The sequence below is a fragment of the Aulostomus chinensis genome, chromosome 20 (genome assembly GCF_037954235.1).
Source record: "Aulostomus chinensis isolate RoL2024-O1b breed Wild chromosome 20, RoL_Achi_v1.0, whole genome shotgun sequence".
NCBI lineage: Eukaryota > Metazoa > Chordata > Actinopteri > Syngnathiformes > Aulostomidae > Aulostomus > Aulostomus chinensis.
The window spans coordinates 24,848,497-24,864,757 of NC_141339.1; the positions used below are offsets into that span (position 1 = coordinate 24,848,497).

The 16,261-nt window shown below is 49.1% G+C and overlaps 1 protein-coding gene across 6 annotated transcripts in view; it reads left to right on the forward strand.

Annotated features, from left to right (window-relative positions):
* The window catches only part of pex7 (peroxisomal biogenesis factor 7), a 29,766-nt gene extending 13,520 nt beyond the window's left edge, over positions 1-16,246 (forward strand). The window contains exons 9-11 of one of the 6 annotated variants that reach the window (XM_086188731.1): positions 471-526; positions 9,633-9,732; positions 11,077-12,113. In XM_086188731.1, the coding sequence (XP_086044857.1) occupies positions 471-526; positions 9,633-9,732; positions 11,077-11,109 (189 nt within the window). In that variant the 3' untranslated portion in view covers positions 11,110-12,113. Of the gene's footprint in view, positions 1-470; positions 527-9,632; positions 9,733-11,076; positions 12,114-15,680 lie in introns of those variants that run through there. The other 5 variants (XM_086188729.1, XM_086188730.1, XM_086188734.1 and 2 more) reach the window with 5 other exon arrangements.
* Positions 16,247-16,261: the final 15 nt, after the last annotated feature.

Genomic DNA, 16,261 nt, shown 5'->3' on the forward strand with positions numbered 1-16,261 from the left:
TAAACCGCCGATGTCAGTGTGGAGCTGTGCTGCCTCCCAGGACAACTGGCGCTTTGGTTGCTGTCTCCACAGGCAGGAGAGAAGCTGAAAGTGTTGATATAAAGTGATCCATCGGCCTGTTGGCATCAACAGAGGCGGGCTCTTCAGGCCTGAATTCCTTTCATAGCTGCACATTTATCAGTAGTAACAGAATACGTTTGCGGGGGTCAGGTTGTGCCTCGTCGCTAGTTTGATGCTCTCATTTTCAGGGTGCATTGAACCAACATCTTTGTGGTCAAAAAGCTCCTGTTAGCAGGTCTGCAGGCCATGACTGCTGACACATTTCTGGCTCCCCGTCCATCCCTGGAGAGGTGGAGGTGGGAGAGGGGAGGCTCTGAAGCTGACCACAGAGCTGCAGGCGCGACCCGGGACGACGGAGGGACCATTTGCCTTATCCCTCCTGATTCAGGCGTTTCCTTCTCTTCCTGCAGTTTTCTCCCTTCAGCGTGGCGGTGTTGGCGTCCTGCTCGTACGACTTCACTGTCAGGTGAGGTCTGCATCTTCTTGTTATGAGTGACACAGGTGCTGTGTCATCAAGTCATTAATGGTGGTCAAGTGGAACTTGTAGAAATGTGTTGAAACTCTTGAGTATTCATCATGGGGGGGGGGGGGGGGTGTGACCACTTCCTGTTTGACTGCAAGCACACCTCATCCCTGACATGATCACTTCCTGTTTGACTGCAAGCACACCTCATCCCTGACATGATCACTTCCTGTTGGACTCCAAACATACCTGTCAGTCCCAGGGTAGCCACGCCCCCACGTGTTGGATGTGTTGACCGTTCCCACAGTGACCCTGTAGTCCCGCTGCTCTGGTGTTCACGTACTTCTCAGTACGGAGAGAATCGAGTGTCCAGGTACAAAGAAGCAGCAGAAACGGCTTTATTGTTGCGTCTCCAAACATTTTGGAGAACACAAGTGGGAACAGGTGTGTTGGTATTTCTGCTTACACTTCTTTTCTTTCAATTACGGACCAAAGTGGCTGGACGGTGTCACGCTGAAGCAGTAATGAGCGAGGATGATAAAGTTACTGGTGTGGAGGATGGAGGGGGGAGGGAGACAATGGAAATGATGGAGACGAGATGAGCGCTTCCTTTTTTTGAGCTGCAGTTAATAAAATGTGTAATTTCAAGCTAGAGCGCCTCGGTGTTCTGAGGAGAATACGCTGCCTTTCTCTCTCACTAGTTCCTCTGTGTTTAACAGCAGCTTCCTGACGTGTGGTTCTAATACCAAAGTGCTGACTCGTGTCTGTGCGTCCGACGGTCGGAGGCAGCATCTGTTTTATTGTCAACTGAATGTTGTTGGGTGGATTAAGTCAGTCAGTAATGAGCGTAATCATCTGCAGATAAAGATGCAGCCCTGATGGTGTAGTCAGGGTGGCGGTGCTGTTGTAGACGAGGCTTTTCCCTCCATTGTGACGAACGTGTACCAGACTGAGCAGCACAGGAGAACACTCCTCTGTAGCTGGCATTATTTTACATGCTAATACAGGTGAAATCCATGTTCGTAGCTCAGTTAGCATTGGTCAATTAGCGTTGTGTATTCCAGGCACCATGTGGTCTGGACACAGAAAAAGAGACTCATGAAACTTAAAGAACACACCCACTTTTAGGGAAAGTCTGTCCGTCTGTCCATCACCCTCAGGAGAACTGAGACCCACAGTAGTTAGCTTAGCACAATGGCTGGTAGTGGGTTGGAAGTGTTAGCATCAGCTAGCTCAGGTCCAGGATGCTGGTTAGCTTAGCCCAATGGCTGGTAGTGGGTGGGAAGTGTTAGCATCAGCTAGCTCAGGTCCAGGATGCTGGTTAGCTTAGCCCAATGGCTGGTAGTGGGTGGGAAGTGTTAGCATCAGCTAGCTCAGGTCCAGGCTAGTTAGCTTAGCCCAATGGCTGGTAGTGGGTGGAAGTGTTAGCATCAGCTAGCTCAGGTCCAGGCTAGTTAGCTTAGCCCAATGGCTGGTAGTGGGTGGTAGTGTTAGCATCAGCTAGCTCAGGTCCAGGATTCTGGAGTGTCCAGCAGGAATCCTCCTCCTCCTCATTTAAATGTCTACATCAGTTTCATGGTTCTCAAATGAAACCTGTTGGATGTCCTGCATTATGATTAATTTGTGGCCAAAAGATGTAACTTGTCCCCAAGGATTGATACATTTATACCAACCAATTATATTTTGTGGCCATCAAGTATTTTCTCTCCAGGGCTCCATACAATCCAGCTGAGAGAGAGAGAGAAAGAGACAGAGAGAGGGTCAGACAGAGAGAGAGAGAGAGAGAGAGAGTGTGGAAGACAGATGTGTGGAGGATTGGCTCCGTGTCAAAGCTTGTGTTTTATTGATCTGAGCTTTCATTGGCTCAAATACTCTGTGCTGAGTGCTGTTTTCATTAGAGGATGCCTACACACACACACACACAAACACACACACACACACTGGGAAATCACCACATGGTCGTTTCTCTTGCAGCTGCACAGATTATGGAAGGTGAGAAAACAGTGGGTGATCATATTTTCAGAAACAAACCCTGAAGCGTGTTGCTGGTTGTTGGAGGCCTGGAGGCAGCGCAGCACTGCTGCTAACTAAATCATTCACGACGATTCAGGCTTCAGCTGCAGAGTCGCTGAACAGAAACAGCAGCGCTCACACCTGCCAGTCAAGACGCCTTTCACAGCAGGGCTTTTATTTCTCCTCACGTCATTAAGGTGACGTGACCCTGCGAGGATCTTGAATCAGAATCGGAAACAAAAGGAAAAAAGCTTGATTGCCAAGTACGATTTTACACATACAAGGAATTTGTTGTGGTGCTGTTGGTGCATGCAGTCCAATAAACTGTTCAAAAGTACAGAAAATATCACCATATAAATGTATGTACACAATCTGTGAAAAGAGCAGTACAGCTGGTGGTGGCGGTTTGACCATTCGCTTAACTTCCAGTTGAGTTCAGTTCCTGATGAAGTTCTCCTGCAGGACATCTGAGGGAACCCAGTGGTCAGTAAAGGTCACCCTCATGCTGGACCTTCTGGAGACCAGAGACCAACAACAAAACTGCCTCACAAACTGGCTAACTACCTAGAACCCTTGTGATGCAGTGCCACAGTGAATAAGCTCAGAACCACCAGTGTTCTGGTCAGTTCTGGTCTCCAGTCCAGGTGTTGGTGGATCCCTGATCCTCCCTCTGGATCAAGGAGGCCTGGATTCTACCAGACCACCTGGAGAGGTGGTGACCAGACATTTGTGAACAGTTTAGCTGCTGTTAGCATCAGTCTCTGTTAGCTCCTTGCTAAATTTACGTGTCTGGCTCTTCCTGCATTCTGGAGTCACTGAGAAGTGATGGAGGAGGGAGAAACATCTTGGTGAGCTAAGATTCTGTTCGTGAGTACTTGGAATGGCAAGTACCCTTTTTGGGTGAAGTATCACTTTAATTTTCAGTCTGCAGTCGCTGTGCCTCTGAATTCTGGCGTCTTCCAAGGGAACTTGAGACTTCCAACGCTGAGTCACTGGTAAACACGATGATATTTAGGTGAACTGTCCCTTTAAACGGTGTCCTGACAGCAGATCAACATGTCTGACGGTCGCTGAGTGTTCATGATGTGAAACGTGAGTTTCCTGTGATGCGTCTCAGCAGCTCTCATTAGGAGATCAACAGTGTGGAATCAGAGGGTGTTTCCTGTCTCCCTGAAGCATCCAGCTGTATCTGTAATTCAATCTTCACTGTCTTCGCCTCTATTAACTCGCAACTGTCTCTTCTCTGAGATAATCCTCCACCCGTTCACTGCTGCTGTGATAACACTCCACTCCAGCTCACGGCAGCTTATCTTCATAAGCCCGTGTCAGTGGGACCGAGCCAGGAATTGGTGCTCCTTTCATGAGTGCACGTGTGTGGGTGAGTTTCCTCCACGCAGGAATGGCAGGTTCATCCGGTGTTCTAGAAGAAATCATCAGCTTCATCGACGGTGTCGGTGTGTGCACACGCCATCCATCATCCCTCCATCATCATCATCCATCCATCCATCATCCCTCCATCATCATCATCCATCATCCATCATCATCATCCATCCATCCATCATCCCTCCATCATCATCATCCATCCATCCATCATCCCTCCATCATCATCATCCATCCATCCATGCATCCATCATCATCATCATCATCCATCATCATCATCCATCCATCCATCATCCCTTCATCATCATCATCCATCCATCCATCATCCCTTCATCATCATCATCCATCCATCCATCATCATCATCCATCCATCCATCCATCATCCCTTCATCATCATCATCCATCCATCCATCATCATCATCCATCCATCCATCCATCATCCCTTCATCATCATCCATCCATCCATCCATCATCATCATCCATCCATCCATCATCCATCCATCATCATCATCCATCCATCCATCATCCCTTCATCATCATCATCCATCCATCCATCATCCCTTCATCATCATCATCCATCATCCATCCATCATCATCATCCATCCATCCATCATCCCTCCATCATCATCATCCATCCATCCATCATCCCTCCATCATCATCATCCATCCATCCATCATCCATCCATCATCCATCCATCCATCATCCCTCCATCATCCATCATCCACCCCTCCATGTTCCCCCTCTCCTCCTGTTCAGGGTGGTGGGGGTGGAGCCTATCCCAGCAGCCTTCCCCCTGGACAGGTCACCAGTCCATGGCAGGGCCAACACATAGAGACAGACAACCATTGGCTCTCCCAGCCACGCCTACGGTCAATTTAGAGTCTGGATTAACCTGGTCCCTCTTGATGTCTTTGGACTGTGGAGGAAGCTGGAGTACCAGAGAGAACCCAGCAGGAACAGGGAGAACATGGAGACTCACCCAGAAAGACCCCGTGCTGCAGCCGGGGCTCCACCCACAACCTTCTTGCTGGGGGGCCACGGTGAGGACCACTGCACCACCCACAACCTTCTTGATGGGGGCCACAGGGAGGACCACTGCTCCACCCACAACCTTCTTGATGGGGGGCCACAGGGAGGACCACTGCTCCACCCACAACCTTCTTGATGGGGGCCACAGGGAGGACCACTGCTCCACCCACAACCTTCTTGATGGGGGCCACAGGGAGGACCACTGCACCACCCACAACCTTCTTGATGGGGGGCCACAGGGAGGACCACCACATGCACACTCATGTGAGGCTGAAATCACCTGGTCAACTAGAATCTTTGCACAGGGTTTATAGATAGTGGCTGAATCTTAGCTGAGCACAATAAATGGTAGTAGGTGGGAAGTGTTAGCATCGCTCCTTTGTCTGCAGCTGCAGCACCAGAACACTAGGTGGCATTGGAGCTTCTTTGTTTACTTTCAGTAACCGCAGCTGAAATGGAACAGATAGTTGTGGAGTTTAAACTGCGATTGAATGTTGACAGTTTAATTGGCAGAATTCAATGTACTGCCAACGAGTGGTGTGACCAGCAGAGGAGATGGCGTGGGAGCAGACGTGATGCTGCTCCCAGCTTGATCTCCTGCGGCGCTCACTATACTGTGGATCAGGATGTAGATTTGACACGCAGACGCAGAAACCAAGTTTGCGGTGATGATGATGGTGATGCTGGTAGTCATGGAGATGGTAGCATGATCTAGCATGTTTTGTGTGTCAACAGCAGGTCTCTTGTTTGCTCTAGATAACGTGTTCTCACCAGCTGGTTTGAGAGTTTCTGCTGGTTAAGAGTCACTTCCTGTTCAAGCTTCAGGGATGTCAACTCTCTCCAGCTTTCATTCTTTTATTCTTCTTTCTCATTTTCTCAGCTTTCAGTCTTTGTCTCCTCTGGATTTCCCTCTCTTGGAGTCGGGCAGTAGCGAGACACAAGCTGATGACTGGCTCACTCCAGAGTCCAACACAATAGCAGCCAAATCATTATCATCCATGGAAACTGCAGACAAAAGACACCTCCACCACTGTGTTTGTCCAACCAGGGCTCTCATCTGCTCAGTCTCTCCATCCTCAGCTACAGTCACCATCTCGTCAGTCCAGCTTACTCCAACGTGACTCACAAGACCTTGCTGTTCTCATCCCATTCCAGTTATCGTAACCATGTCAACCCTAGCTAGTGGCAATAGCTTAACATGGAGAGAGCTAGTGGCAGTAACTAAACATGGAGCTAGCTAGTGGCAATAGCTTAACATGGAGCTAGCTAGTGGCAATAGCTTAACATGGAGCTCGCTAGTGGCAGTAACTAAACATGGAGCTAGCTAGTGGCAATAGCTTAACATGGAGAGAGCTAGTGGCAGTAACTAAACATGGAGCTAGCTAGTGGCAATAGCTTAACATGGAGCTAGCTAGTGGCAATAGCTTAACATGGAGCTAGCTAGTGGCAATTGCTAAACATGGAGCTAGCTAGTGGCAGTAGCTTAACATGGAGCTAGCTAGTGGCAGTAGCTTAACATGAAGCTAGCTAGTGGCAGTAGCTAAACACGGAGCTAGCTAGTAGCAGTAGCTAAACATGGAGCTAGCTAGTGGCAGTAGCTAAACATGGAGCTAGCTAGTGCCAGTAGCTAAACATGGAGCTAGCTAGTGGCAGTAGCTAAACATGGAGCTAGCTAGTGGCAGAAGCTAAACATGGAGCTAGCTAGAGGCAGTAGCTTAACATGGAGCTAGCTAGTGGCAGAAGCTAAACATGGAGCTAGCTAGTGGCAATAGCTTAACATGGAGAGAGCTAGTGGCAGTAACTAAACATGGAGCTAGCTAGTGGCAGTAGCTTAACATGGAGAGAGCTAGTGGCAGTAACTAAACATGGAGCTAGCTAGTGGCAGTAGCTTAACATGGAGCTAGCTAGTGGCAGAAGCTAAACATGGAGCTAGCTAGTGGCAGAAGCTAAACATGGAGCTAGCTAGAGGCAGTAGCTTAACATGGAGCTAGCTAGAGGCAGTAGCTAAACATGGAGCTAGCTAGAGGCAGTAGCTTAACACGGAGCTAGCTAGTGGCAGAAGCTAAACATGGAGCTAGCTAGAGGCAGTAGCTAAACATGGAGCTAGCTAGAGGCAGTAGCTTAACACGGAGCTAGCTAGTGGCAGTAGCTTAACATGGGTTCCTTGGTCACAAACTTATACACGTTTTTCATTTCTGCTTTTCTGTGCAAGACACATAAAAGTGCAGCAAGTTTATGACAATCTTTCGTCACAGGTGTGTTTAAGCCAGTTACGTCTGGTCTTGTTCTGGGGGGCTTCTTAAGCCCTGACCCCACCGCCCCGCTATGAGAGCCAATCGACAGATTTATGCTAAATTGGTTGAGGTCTCACAATTGTACAGAAGTGTCCCCACTTCTCACACAAAGGCCTGGTTTAGATGCTCCCAGGTCACAGTCGCAGCTCCCACCAGATGAGCGGGGGGTCTGCTGAAAAATGAAGGTTTTTTTCTGTTTGCTCAGGACGGCTTTGTGCCGCAGCTCGTTAGGCAGGGCGGTACATCAGGGCTGCTGCTCAATTTATGAAGCCAATCCTCCTCATTCCCTGAGTGGCTGCGACAGAAATACAATGGAGTGGAGATTTGTGAGGCTGGCTTCCTCCCTGCATTTGTAGATCTCATACACTGAGACGTTTGAGCGTTGACTTCAAGCACCCGACTCGTCACGTCGTTGGAGCCTAAACGCCCTTCCTGACAGCTGCCATGTCTTTTAAAATGGCCGTTTTCAGACATCAGACGCAGCTCGTGTGTCACTGACCTCAGAGCAGTTCTGCAATGTTCCTGTGTAATTTTCTGAAACAGACATCAGGTCACTTCGTCTTATTCAGGCTTTTTTTTTTTTTTTTTTTTTTCACCTGAAAGTGTTGGACAGGTTGACCAGCATGATAACGTAACTGGGCTTCATGTCTCCTGCTGGTTTGAAAGCTGAAACATAACTTTGCCCTGTTAACCCTTTCATTTCAGATTCTTGGTCTCATTGTTCATCTACTCAACAACTACAAAAAACAAAAATGTTTGTGTTTGCATGTCAGAATCTTTATTTTCTAACCAATGACCCATGACACACAACCCCCCCCCCCCCCCCCCCCAGCTGTAACGTTAGCTTCTGGTTGCAGCAACAAGTTCCTCCCTATTTTGTTGCATTTTTTACTGAGAAAGAAAAATGCTGAAGCTCATGACATTTGTGACCCTCGAACATGGAGAACTGATCTGATCATTTTCAGGAAAAATGTTTAAAAGTCACACAACATTCAAGTCAAGCTGGTGTGAGGAGGAGAAAGATCTCGCCTTCGTCCCCGGCTGCCATGACACGCATCACACTTAACACGCCACTGAGAGGGCAGGAAGGAAGCTCGGCGAGAAAAAGGCTTTAAAGGTGCAAAAATGAATGAACGTTAAAGGAGAAACGATGACAACAAAGAATTGAAAGAGAAAGAGATTCAATCCCCCCCCCCCCCCCCCCCCATCCCACCACCACCACCACCCACTCACAGACCACGGCCAGTGGCGGCCAATCACACTAATTGAATGACTGTTTCTCTTCTGGTCATGACCGAGCAGCTGTGTGTGTGCGTGTGTGTGTGTGTGTGTGTGTGTGTGTGTGTGTGTGTGTGCGTGTGTGTGTGTGTGTGTGTGCGTGTGTGTGCGCGCGCAAAACCCTGACACAGCAAACACTCCCTCTCGATTCATCCACTTTGCAAATGTAATTAAATCATTTCAGAGGGAACACTGCAGCTCCCGCCAGACCCCATTAGACCCCCCCACACAGAGTTGTGCAGCTACCCCTGTGAGGACACGATGTTCTAACCAGAACACTAAAACCTTCATGGTCTTTGACAGCGTCTCAGAGAGAGATCTGTTCTCCTTACCAGGGTTACGTGTCACGTGGGTCCTCACAAAGACGACTGCGGTGGACGCGGTGAGTGATGGGTGTCCAGGGAGCGCCGGCCTGGGGGAGATATTGACTCGTTAGTGTAAATCACTGCTCGCAGGTCTCCCCTCCTGCAATATTAACAAGTGTCCTTCATCAGCAGGCTCAGTCTCAGTGAGCCCACCTGAACATCTCTGATGTCACCTGACTTACCTGGACTTGAGTACCCTTGTTCTGATCCCAGTGTCAGACGACTGGATAAACCTTGACCAGGCTTTGAGAAACCTGATCATCAGTACTTTGACATCTCGCCCAGGTTACTGACTGCTGCCCACTGCGCGTGCAGAACAAAGCACAAACAATATGGCGTCACTGAGAGTGTCTGCCTTCTGGACTGACTGACTGAGCTCTCTGCAGGTCTGATGGCAGAAAGCTCCATGGTGATGTAACTGGGCCTCTCACCTGTCCCGTCACCCCGCCGGTAGCAGCGACAGGCTAACATTGCTCAATGGTGTCCTTTGGTGTCTTCGTCTGTTGCTGAAAAGCTGAACATACGATGTAGGCAGCGCGAGAGCTCGCCGTCAGTCACGTGTTCGCATCAGAGCTCAATCCTGGCACCACGGATGCCAGCGCACAGTCAGACAGCTATCAGAACCAGGACACAGTCTTCATCATGTACCCAGGATCCAAACAGATCCCCACCAGGATCAGACTTGTAGCTGAGATACCAAGGTCCTTCCAGTTATATGTGTGTGTGTGTGTGTGTGTGTGCGCTTGCAGGTTCTGGGATCACAGCCTGGACCAGCCACTGCTGGACACAGTGGAACATCATTCTGAGTTTGTCTGTGGACTGGACTTCAACCTGCACGTCCCCCACCAGGTAGCGTCAGAGACGTAGCTGCTGCATCATCGTGTCGTTGACGTTTCTCGGGGTCTCAGTGAGCTGAGACACCTCAGGTGTATTTGTTACATCCTTTTTACTCCCTGACAGCAGAATCTGGGTTCACCCAGTTGAGCTCTACTGTGTTCCATCATGTAAATCCAGTTGCAGAAAACTGAGTTTTGTTTTGTTTGGGTTTTTTTGGGGGGGGGGGGCAGCAACAGGCATTCATTTCTTACTTTCGGGTTATAACAACCTCAGTTTGCTTCATAGCAGTATAGATGTGCTGTTCTGGATCAGCCAGTAGCACAGTACCCGTCCCAGTCAGCTGGACGTTCGCTAACATGAGCCAGGCTCATTGCCAGGATGTGAATAAATGGTTGTCTGCTAGTCAGAGACAGCAGCTTGAGATAAACTGAGCCTGTTGGACAGTTTTTCTTTGACATTTATGAGTTGAGTTTTTATGAGTGTTGTCTTGAAGTCGAGGGTTCTTCAGTGGCTGTAACCAGCAGTTGGCATCAGCTGACTTATGTCAGGGAGCGTTGACTCCAGTGTAACAGAGCCCTGAACTGAAAAGGTCGCTTCAGCTCTCGATGGACGGACATTGACCCTGACGGGATGCTTTGACAAGGAAGGAAACTACCGACCAAATCACTCCCTAAGAGAAGGAATACTTCACACGACCCTCCAACACACCTTAGGTTTCGGGTTTCTTCCTGACTGTTCACCTGACCAGGAGACCAGGTGATGTTTGAGTCCATTGAGGGCGAACGGCCCACTCATCACTGCTGACCATTAGCTAAACCAAACCAATCGTGTGGCGAGCGATGTCATAGCTCGCCTGCAGCTGCTCCATTCAGTTTGCTGCAGTAGAAGCACAGACTTTGTTGTTTTGTTGCTGAATTCCAAATTTCAGGTTCTTTTGCTCGTAGAATCCTGCTGCAGGCCTGGAGGGCCAAACTGTGGCTCATGGACCTTCAGAACCAGTCCCTGGCCGCACACACCACCAGTGGAACCAGGTTCTGACTGAGTTTAACGCCCCACTATGTTAGCCCGGCGCCTGACTGATGGACCCGGAGTGTTTCAGGCCTCCCAGGTTGCTGGGATGAGATCTGTGGTAAAAGCCTCCATGCTAGCATGCTAACGGTCCCTCCAGGACTCAGCGCTGGTGTTACTGAAGTCACTCAACCGCTGCCCATGTGCCAGCGTGCTGATGGTTCCACTGACTATCGAGTCGCCATCATCCCTGTAGTCACATGATCGTGTCAGCAGGGTTTCACGTCCATGTGGAAAACGATGCAGGAATAATTCTCTGGATTATTGTGGATTTTGTCTCCATTTCAGTGGAATCATCCGACTGAATTGTTGAAGCTATAAATAAACATCGCCACAACTCAGAGGACAGCGGTGGGCGGGGCCCGGGTACGTGAGCTAGCCTGACGAGTCAGATCTTGAAACAAACAGATTCCTTCAGAGCTCCACGGCCCAGTTCCTATGATTCCCATGATGCACGTGTGTGTGTGTGTGTGTGTGTGTGTGTGTGTGTGTGTGTGTGTGTGTGTGTGTGTGTGTGTGTGTGTGTGTGATGCAGCTGCAGTCACGAGCTGCACTGTAATGTTTGTGAAGCGGCGGCAGCAGTAATGAGCGGTGTGTTATTGGTGGTGTCATCCCTGGGGTGCAAGCAGCTGTGACAGTTTAGTTAGAGCACGGAACAGTTTCAGCCACACACACACACACACACACACACACCCGCCATCTGTGTGCTTGATGGCTGTTTCCTCCAGTACTTAAAACTGCTTCTACTAAAACCCTAACTAGCAGCCAGATGCCATGAATCTGGTTACCGTGGCAGGAGGATGCAGCCTTGTAGAAGCCTGACGCTAACGAGCCGGCCTCTTCCCGCCTGGCGTGAGGAGCGCCGGCACCGATCATTCTAGTCAGCTGGTTTTTAATCTCCAATCACAGTGTTTGTGGACGACTGAGCGTGTGGCTGGATTAAAGGGCGAGTTTACCAAAAATGAAAACTCATCCTCATCTCCTCGCCCTCGGGCAGTTGCAGTGGCGTTACGCCTCGTAGTTACGCCTCGTAGTTACGCCTCGTAGTTACCCTCCAAACAATCGGAGCGAACTGTTCAATCTCAAAGTCTTGGGCTCTGTTTTAGTCAGAAATGGTTGTTGGTGGCTCTTCCTCTGTTCGTGGGTTGGCTTCTTCACGTTTCTCCTCTTCTTCTGTGGTGTATTTCCTGCTCTGATATCCCTGTGAACCTCCTCTTATCTCTCCTCTCTAATCACTTCTTGCTCTAATCACTTCGAGTTTTTTACATTTATCTTTCTCTCACACACTCCTGCCCTGGTGACTCGAGGCTTAACCGCACGTGTCTGATGGATCACCCGTGTGTGTGTGTGTGTGTGTGTGTGTGTGTGTGTGTGTGTGTGGGGGGGGGGGGGGGCAGCATGAGGTGATACATCATGCTCTCAGTTCTGCAGCAGGTCATTTCAGAAGAACCCTCCTCTCCTATCGTTCCCACCTCCAGTCGCACTGCTGCAGCACTGTGTTTACTGATGGACCTCCAGCCCAGTTTTACTGTCCTTGTGGGGACACCCAGAAGCTGAAAATGGCTCCTTTGAAATCTGTTCATCTCGAGACATGTAAACTCTATAGCAACTAGAAAGGCCTGATGTTGCGACCAGCAGGACCCGGTCCAGCTCCGGTCCAGCTGGACCCTGATGGTTGGCACCTCAGTCTGTCTGGATGCGAACAGTTTGTTTCTGACCGAGCGACAAAATTCGCAGGATTGAAGAGCCGTGACTCTGATCGTCATGTTTCCGTTGGTAAATACACACAAACTGCGTTTGCCTCAAAGTCTTGATGATGGTGTTCTCGCAGAGTTCCACAGTTCTGCAGGCAGAACACAGATGCTCCAGTTCTGCAGTCAGCTGCTGAGTCTGTCGGTGGATCCTGGGATGGTGCTGGCAGCAGCTGCTCCCAGGTCCCAGAAGCACTCACTGTCTCCACCGCCGACGGCCCGCCTTCTGTTTCCACGTTTCTCTCATGGAACGTCTTCAGGCACCAGGGAACTGTTCCACTGTGAAATGACAGTTTGCAACTTGGCGGCCGTGTCGAATACTGTCAAAAAGACACATGACCGATGACATCACTGCCAGCAGCAGTTCCCGCGGACACTGGTTAGCGTGTGCTCTGTGTCCGTGTGGGTCTCCTTCACCGCCAGAATTGCGTACGTGGCTGCGTGAGGACGTGAAGTCGTCCCGCCTGCAGTGGCAGGTCGCCGTGTCTCTGCTCTCCACATGAAACTGTCACCATCGTCTGTTGTAAGAACTGGTGATGCTGTAACTGCTATTGACCTGATGTGTCCTGAAGGTGTCACTCAAAGCCGTTACCACGGCAACCTGCTGTGATAGTGGCTGTGTGGTGCCCGCCCTCGCCGGTTCATATCAGCCAGCAGCTTAATTATACTGCCGTCATTCGTCTTTTGGTGAGCTGAAACATCGAAGGAGCCACTGAACATTTTTCAGACTTTGAACTTCCTGTGGAGCCTTCATTACGCCCCCCCCCCCCCCCCCCCGCAGTCTTGGCCGGCGTTTGTGCTGTTGCATTATGGTGATTGGAAAAGTTCAGTAAAGATGGCCGTTCCTCCTCTCAGCAACTGACTCACTGCTCGCCTGCTTCACTTCCTCATCTCAGCTGCTTATTGGCTGACTCAAAGATCTGGTGGGCGGAGCAAGAGGAGGCGAAGGCTGTCAATAATGTCCTCATAAACCTGCTGAAACACTCCAGATATGAGTCCCTTTCTTCCTTGTTTCTCTTCAGGAATGTGTGTGTTTATGTGTGTGTGTTTGTGTGTGTGTTTATGTGGTTGTTTATGTGTGTGTGTTTGTGTTTATTTATGTGTGTATGTGTGTTTATGTGGTTGTTTATGTGTGTGTGTTTGTTTATGTGTGTGTTTATGTATATGTGTGTTTATGTATGTGGGTGTTTGTGTGTGTGTGTCATGTGGGTGTGTATGTGTGTGTCATGTGGGTGTGTATGTGTGTGGGTGTGTCTATGTAGTAGGGCTGCAACTAACTAGTCAACTACTGAAACTATTGAAACGATTAGTCGACAAATGGGATAATTATTATTTTTTCTTAAATGTAGCATGAAGTTGATTAAATTACGTGTCAAATGATAATAAACAAGAAAGATGGTTCAAAGAAAAACACATCTTTTATTGAGTTCATTCATTTAAAACACGTTTGTCAGGCACAGTCTCAAACGCCAGAGCTCTCTTTTACAGTGAAAACACGCTTCTAAAATGTCCAATGTGTCCTAAAACCGTCCTGCTTGAATGTCCCTTGAGTCTCACGAGGAGAGTCAGACTGCGCTTCCTTCAGCTGCCCGACGGCTTCTTCAAATGTTCCTGCATCACCGCCATGACACCAAGGTCTGCTTAGCAACCGTTGCTAGTAGTCTTTTTATTCTCCGTATCCAGGCTGAAAGGCTCCAAACTTTAGATGTTCTGTTGCGCGTACCTGATGTTGACGCCGCCATTTCTGGATGTTCCCACTCAGAGGAGAGACGCTACTGCGCATGAGCGACTCTGGCAGAGATGATAATCAAGAGAGACGCCTCACTCTGCTGGAGAAACGCGTCTGGCGGCAACAGTGGACGATGGAATTCATGGTCGACTGTTGCTATTATCGATTTTTGTTGACAAGGTCGACTAATCGTTGCAGCCTTGCTATGTGTGTGTTTATGTGTGTCTGTGTGTGTTAATTTGTGTTTGTGTGTATGTATGCATGTTTATGTCTGTGTAGGTTCTCATTCATCCAGGTCATCGTAGATCGAAGCGAAGTAAAATCTGGTCAACTGGACGTAAGTTTATCTTGAAGACGTTTCACCTCTCATCCGAGAGGCTTCTTCAGTTCTAGTGAAGAGTGTGGAAACTCCAGCTTAAAAACCTGTGTGGGAGTGGTCAGTGCTATTGTGGTGGAAACGACCCTCCCCAGACTCACCTGGCCTCCCCAAACGACAGTCGTTGTGCGGTGTCAGGGAGTTTCAGGGGTGGTCGTTAGGGAGTTTCACCGACCACTCAGATGCTAATGGGCTGTGCTGGCAGCAGCCGTTCCACATGGGTCTTTCAGCTGAGCTCTTTGGGGAAGCTTTGAAAGGACTTGGTTGTAAATAGGAGAAAGGAAATGTCGCAGTCCACCTCCTCTGTTCAAAGAGGGTTTCTCTATCCTGACGTGGATGGCTTCTTTAACTCCTCTTTCTAACCATCTGTCCTCTCTGTCCAGGATTTGGACATGGTCGTCCTGGAAGGAGTGGCTTTCCTCCTTGAGGTGGAGGAAAACCGCTGAGTCCTGTCCTCCAGAGGTGGCTCTTCTATGTTGGGCCATGCATGTCCCAACATAGAAGAGCCAACTCTCGGATGAGAGGTGAAACGTCTTCAAGATAAACTTACGTCCAGTTGACCAGATTTTACTTCGCTTCGATCTATGCATGTTTATGTGTGTGTCTGTGTGTGTGTCTGTATGCGTGTTTGTGTGTGTGTCTGTATGCGTGTTTGTGTGTGTGTGTGTCTATGTATGTGTTTGTTTCTGTCTGTGTCTATGTGTGTGTGTTTTTGTGTGTGTCTATGTATGTGTGTGTTTCTGTGTGTCTATGTATGTGTGTGTTTCTGTGTGTGTCTATGTATGTGTGTGTGTTTCTGTGTGTCTATGTATGTGTGTGTGTTTCTGTGTGTGTCTATGTATGTGTGTGTGTTTCTGTGTGTCTATGTATGTGTGTGTGTTTCTGTGTGTGTGTGTTGATCAGGTGTTTCTTCAGTTTGTTGCTTCCTGCTCCTCACATGTTCAAAATAAACAATCATCAATGGTGATATCATGTTGTTGTGTATCCGTGGTGACCATCCACCTTGTGCGGTTCATGCTGTCTGTCTCGGCTGCAGGTGGTGGACTGTTCCTGGGATGAGACGGTGAAGATCTACAGCCCCTCCTGTCTGTCTGCTCCAGCACACCATTCAGCGCCTTAGCCCTCCCCCGGTCCTGGACACGCCCCCAGGCCTCCTCCCCACCTCTGGAGGTTCCCTCTAATATTAGCAGTCACTTCTGGGGTCGAAATCAACAGAGACAAAGAACGTTGGTGCAGGTGTGGAGAATCTGAAAGACACGTCCAGAGAGAGACCTTCTCTTGGGACCTGAGGAACACGCTAGTTAGCTTAGCACAAAGACTGGTAGTGGGGGGAAGTGTTAGCATCAGGTCCTTCCTTGTGAGAACCCTGAGCTGCTGTGAAACAGACCAGAATTGTTCTTCTGATGGAGAGGAAACATTTAATTTGAGGAACTAGAAAATGAAGGAGTGAGATGCCATCACAGCAGGTACCAGGAGCAGCAGGTACTTGTGCTGGTCCACGTGTCTCACATATGCAGTGAAACTTCTGAACAGGTGGTGACGGTGACGGCGACGGCGATGGTGACGGCGATGGTGACGGTGATGAAGTTGTGCCTTCAATAAAACAAACTATCTCAA